We start from the raw sequence: 5,229 nt of genomic DNA on the forward strand, positions 1-5,229 counted from the left end.
CCGGTTTTTGATTGTGCTGTGTAAATATTATAAGCAGGAATATTTAATACTATTTGCTTCCCCCCGTTTATTTACATTTACCCTCACTGAATTAAACTCAGTTGTTTAATTTTCTTCAAACCAAGGGACTACTGGGCTGAATAAACTTACTTCAATGAGCATGATGTCAGTCCCAATTCCAGGTGGGGGTTTGCATGTGGACATAATGTGTTCTTTTATTTTAAAGCCAGGTTTGCTGAGAACGTGGGTGCCGAGAACAACAAATATTGTTCCGTCTTCATCACTGAAAAAGACATCAGTGAGAGGTGATCGTTGTATTTTGTAAAGTTGTGACAACACAGAAAAAATGAAACATGCTTTTTACATCAAACAACAAAACACTAGCTAGAAAAGGAAGAGCAACTTACAATTTACACGCCCCATGGGTGACAACAAAATGTTTGCTGACAAGGAATCCTCCACATTTGTGTTCACCGTCTTCCTGCACCGATACCATATACTTCATCGAATTATCTGTGGCATTTGTCCCATTTATGATTGTACTTCCAAGTACTGTAATCATATGAATAAAATAACAAAAAGTTTAAACTAGTTATTATCTCATTTGCAGGATGAAGAAAAGTCATCAGAGCAACTTACCGTTTTGATCTTGGCATGCCAGAAGAAAAAGAAGCAGAAGCTTGTAGAGCCCACGCATCGTGGCGACCGGATGATCAGCCCGCTGTCAAGTGGAACCTTTTTACTGCAGAGTTCGAACTACACAATATGATTGCCATCTATTTATCTTCACTTCCAACCACATCCTGCGGGAGATGCTATTTTGCAACATTGAAAAGAACATACATCATGTACATACTATGTGTTAGGACATACATTTATAAATTCCTCCTCTTCCTCCATGTCACTCCCCATCCATTTTCACAAAGATCTTTTATAAAGCTATTACTTGCATCATTTCCTGCCGTTAGTAGGTGAAACTGGCAGGCTGTGTCCAGTAACCAGGACTTTCCCACAAGCATATGTCGAAGTGGATAAGAGTGACCAGCTAGGGGTTTTCTATTAGCCTGTAAAGCCTACATTTGGTTGCCTCTGTCACATTTTAAAGCCACTATTTCATCGTACACACAGAAACTTATGACTGTTAACCCAATTTTGACATGCAGTGAAATATTGAGGAACATTAAGTCCTTGTGCATTTTCCCCTCTCTCTGTAAATAGCTATTCATATTGAAAACCACACCTATTCCTAACCAGCACTTTTGTAACTGAGCATCATTAGACCTTAATAGTATTTGTTTATGAATCTATTGAAACCTTCACCACATGTTATACTTAATTGATATACTATACTCCACATAATGGCAGCAAGCATTTTTCTATTTATTTGTAATAATGATAATACACTTTATTTATATAGCACCTCTTCAGAACTGCTTTTAATCTGTAATTAATGTTGTGTTTTATATATTTTAAGTGTTTTGTTTTAATGTTTTTTTTTGAGTTTCTAGATAAGCGCTCTTTAAATAAAATGCATTATTATTATTATTATTATTAATATTATAGAACCTTCAATGCAAGATGCAGCCTAAGGTGCTTTACAGATACAAAATAAAGAAGGAGGAACATAATTAAAAACAAGTTATAAAAAACAGAAAGAGTTATATCACATAACAATAAAACAATACAACATAAACAGTGATACCTCTAAAATTACTCCAAATTCAAAGATAGGTCTTCAATTTACTTTTAAAAACTCCAATGGAGTTTGCTGTTCTAAGATCCAATGGGAAAAACATAAAGCAGCCTCCCCAGATTTCTTGTGTATTACTTTAGGTACTTCTAAAAGAAATGCATCGGAGGATCTGAGTGTTCTTGTTGGGTTATCAAAAGAAAGGCAGTCCCTGATGTGTGTAGGGCCCGGGTTATGGAAAGCCTTGTAAATAATTAAAACCATTTTAAAATCAACTCGGAAAGACACCGGTAACCAGTGCAGTGATGCCAGCACAGGGAACATGTGATCCCTTTTTTCTGTGTTTGTTCAAATCCTGGTCGCAGCATTCTGAATTAATTGCAATTTCTTTGAAGATTTTTTTGGAGACCACGAGAATTGCAGTAGTCCAAGCGACTAGTAATAAAAGTATGAAAAACAATTTCAGCTGAGTTAGATTTCTGATACTGTTTGCCATTTTTTTTCATTAGTTAATTCTATTGAAGTGCGTTCTATGAGTGTTAAAAGTTGCTTATAATAATGCTTATAATCCTATGGTGACGTCACATGCTCAACCTCTCCAAGTGCCGGATCTCATTATTATGATTATTTAAACATACAAAATGAATGTCTACTGATTAAATAAACCTTGATAGACCAATCTGTGACACCACAAAGCCTCCATATTACAATGAATCTTTGCTGAAGTAAAACCTTTTCCTAAAAGAGATTCAAACCTCATGTGTTCGGATAAAGAAAAGAGAAAACAACATTTGAGACATTTGGTTTATTTTGCTTTTCCATTAAAGAGCGAACACTGACAGAGCAGCTGAGACACAGCCTCCCCTCCTAAATACATTCAAAGTGTGCTGAAGCAAAGCTTTATGAAATTGTATATTAAGCTTTTTAATTGATGATACTGTTGATCAGCCAAGGTATTTGGAGATCTCTGTGTAGACGTTGGGTTTATTTGGGTAGTTACAGATTCTGCCGTAGTTGAAAGACACAACACCAACAGCTATCCCGTCGCACACCAGAGGACCACCAGAATCACCCTGTGAACAAGGAATATTATTCATTATTGATTATTTTATTTAAGATTTTTAAAGCATTTTTATACCAGCTTACATTTTACATCAACAAAGACAAATCATACCTGACAGATGCCTTTGTGGCTGCCATAACCGCCGGCACAGATAACATCGGAAGGAACAGAAGGACCCATGACTGAGAGCATTTCAATCAGGAGAGACGGTTTTGATGTAATAATACATATTTATTGCGCAGATGCACAAATGAATGCAATGGTAATTTTGGCGATTAGGCCCCGTTGTGCAGGAAGTATCATTCGGGAGGGTAGAACCGATCCGATGAAACCCCCCTGGGGTCTAGACACTGGTGGTGGTGAATGGATAGTTGGGTTGGTCTGAAGAGGAGTGGTTTAGCTTGACCCTGGATTCAGAGGGACAGGAGGTGAAAAGGGGGTGGAGGAGGGTTGCGCTGATTCACCTGGAATGAGAGCTGTCAGAGGGGAGAGCAGATTTAAAAGGTTTGACAGAGCGCTATGATAGGCTCTTGGGAATAGAGCGAAGTGATTGGTTAAGCTGAAGAGTGACGCCCCCGGTTACTTATTGAGAGGAGAGAGAGTAATAACATGGGAATAGAAATACATGAATGAGTAGAGACGGTCTTCCTGGTTGAACTTGCGCTGAGCTTCATGTGTCCAGGTTTATGACAGACACATCCACCTCCATCAGCCTATCAACAACTCCACCACCAGTCTCTGTGTTACCCCATCCAGCTACATGGCAGGTTTTCTTTTCTTGAATGTGCATATTAGAAGGAGGAAGGGCAATGATTGTTTTTTTGTTCCCGGCAACTTTCCTCGTCAGCTGGAGATGAACAAAATCTCAAAGTAAATCTCACAAAACTAGCAATGTCTGTAATATAAGATAATGCTTTTTTATTCTTCAGACTTCAATGTAACAAAAAATGACTGAATATGAAGCTGAAAGTTACATTATTAATTTGATCCAAAACAAATGTGTACTTACTTTGAGGAGCATGATGTCATAACCTCCGTCTACTTGTGTATAGGATCGGTGTTTGTAGCTCTGTTCAATGTATCTTACATTTTCATCACCAACGTTGAGGAGATTGTGAGTGCCAACAACGACCCTGTCCGGTTTCCTGAATGAAAGATTATATTCAATATTGAAAATAACATTAAAAAATAAAGGTGGTTAATATATCTTGAAGACTTTTCAAATTGAATTGAATGATTCAAAGATAGTGGATAAAGGAAGTTATACTCACTCGACGCGACAGTGCGCAGCAGTGAGCACAAAGTCTTCGCTGATCAGGAATCCTCCGCACACATGTTTCTCGTCGCTTTGCAGGGAGACTAAAAACTCAAACGTATCATCTGGGGCTATTGCTTTTGGGATTATACTACCATCTGCTGAAATAAGTAAAGGGTCATAGGTTAAATTCAGTTAAGGATTGGAGCATAATAAACAGAGTTCGGAGTATTACCATTTTGTCCGAGAGATGTCAGGACCTGAAAAAGCAGGAGTTTGTGCAGAGCATGCATGATGCCTGCAAGACAATTGACTTGCCTTTGATCTTCGGGGCATTAAGTTGATCCTTTTATGCAGCACTTTTTCTGATTAAAGGTCCCATGTCATGGCCATTTCTACTGATCATAATTCCATTGTTGAGGTCTACTAAAATCGATTTACATTGTTCAATTTTCTGAACTCACATTGGTGCTCTGATTGGTCAGCTCGCCCACTCTGTTCTGATGAGTCCGCCACCGTTACAGCGGAACATCAGTGTTTATGTTTTACAATGGCGTTTGTTAGCAACCAGAAAAGGACACCAGTTATAACAAACAGATGAGATTGCTGCGTGGGCTCGCTGCTCCGCCCTGTGAGGCTCGAGGAGAGGACAGTGTGAGGTGGATTACTGGTGTCGTTTCCTGGTCGCTGCGTGGGGTCTGCGTGCCATGCCAGCGGACACCGCGGAGCTCAGCCCGAGCACCGCGGTGTCCGCTGGCATGGCACTTGGTCTATATCCAACATCCAGGGAAACACAGCGGGAAATCCACCTTACACTGTCCGGACTCGTGAGCTGCTCGGGAGTCCACCCTGGCAGAGGGTGTGCCTATTGTTCTATAGCTGTGTGCCAATTGGTCCATTTGGACTTAGTGACTTCAATAGGAATGGAAATGGAAAAAGAAAAATCTACAACGAGGCGTTCTGGGGAAGCATAGACACGTCTTTTCTGTGTTAGAGTTTTACTCGCTACAGGGTGTACTTTGAGGGTTTGTGACTTTGCAGACTGTTTACGTGCCGAAAAAGCTATAACAAACAAGGGGACGGGTAATAACCGGAAAAGCAAATGATGGGACCTTTAACACATCGATTATTTTGAATTCTGACCACATCCACATGCAAGGTTTGCCTGCAAGTTTGCACTAACATATTTCATTAGTCCCCATTTTGCCGTTGTTTTTATTT

The 5,229-nt window shown here is 39.5% G+C and overlaps 1 protein-coding gene across 1 annotated transcript; it reads right to left on the reverse strand.

The window, feature by feature from the left end:
• Window positions 1-2,634: 2,634 nt before the first annotated feature.
• On the reverse strand, window positions 2,635-4,343 carry LOC117496182 (elastase-1-like). Its single transcript, XM_034147902.1, has 6 exons — window positions 4,244-4,343; window positions 4,025-4,169; window positions 3,763-3,898; window positions 3,427-3,600; window positions 2,865-2,975; window positions 2,635-2,763 (listed from the first exon to the last, which is right to left on the reverse strand). Exons 1-6 carry the CDS (start codon window positions 4,299-4,301, stop codon window positions 2,635-2,637), a joined length of 753 nt encoding a protein of 250 aa, XP_034003793.1. The 5' UTR covers window positions 4,302-4,343.
• Between the last annotated feature and the right edge of the window lie 886 nt (window positions 4,344-5,229).

This window comes from Trematomus bernacchii, unplaced genomic scaffold (assembly GCF_902827165.1).
Source record: "Trematomus bernacchii unplaced genomic scaffold, fTreBer1.1, whole genome shotgun sequence".
NCBI lineage: Eukaryota > Metazoa > Chordata > Actinopteri > Perciformes > Nototheniidae > Trematomus > Trematomus bernacchii.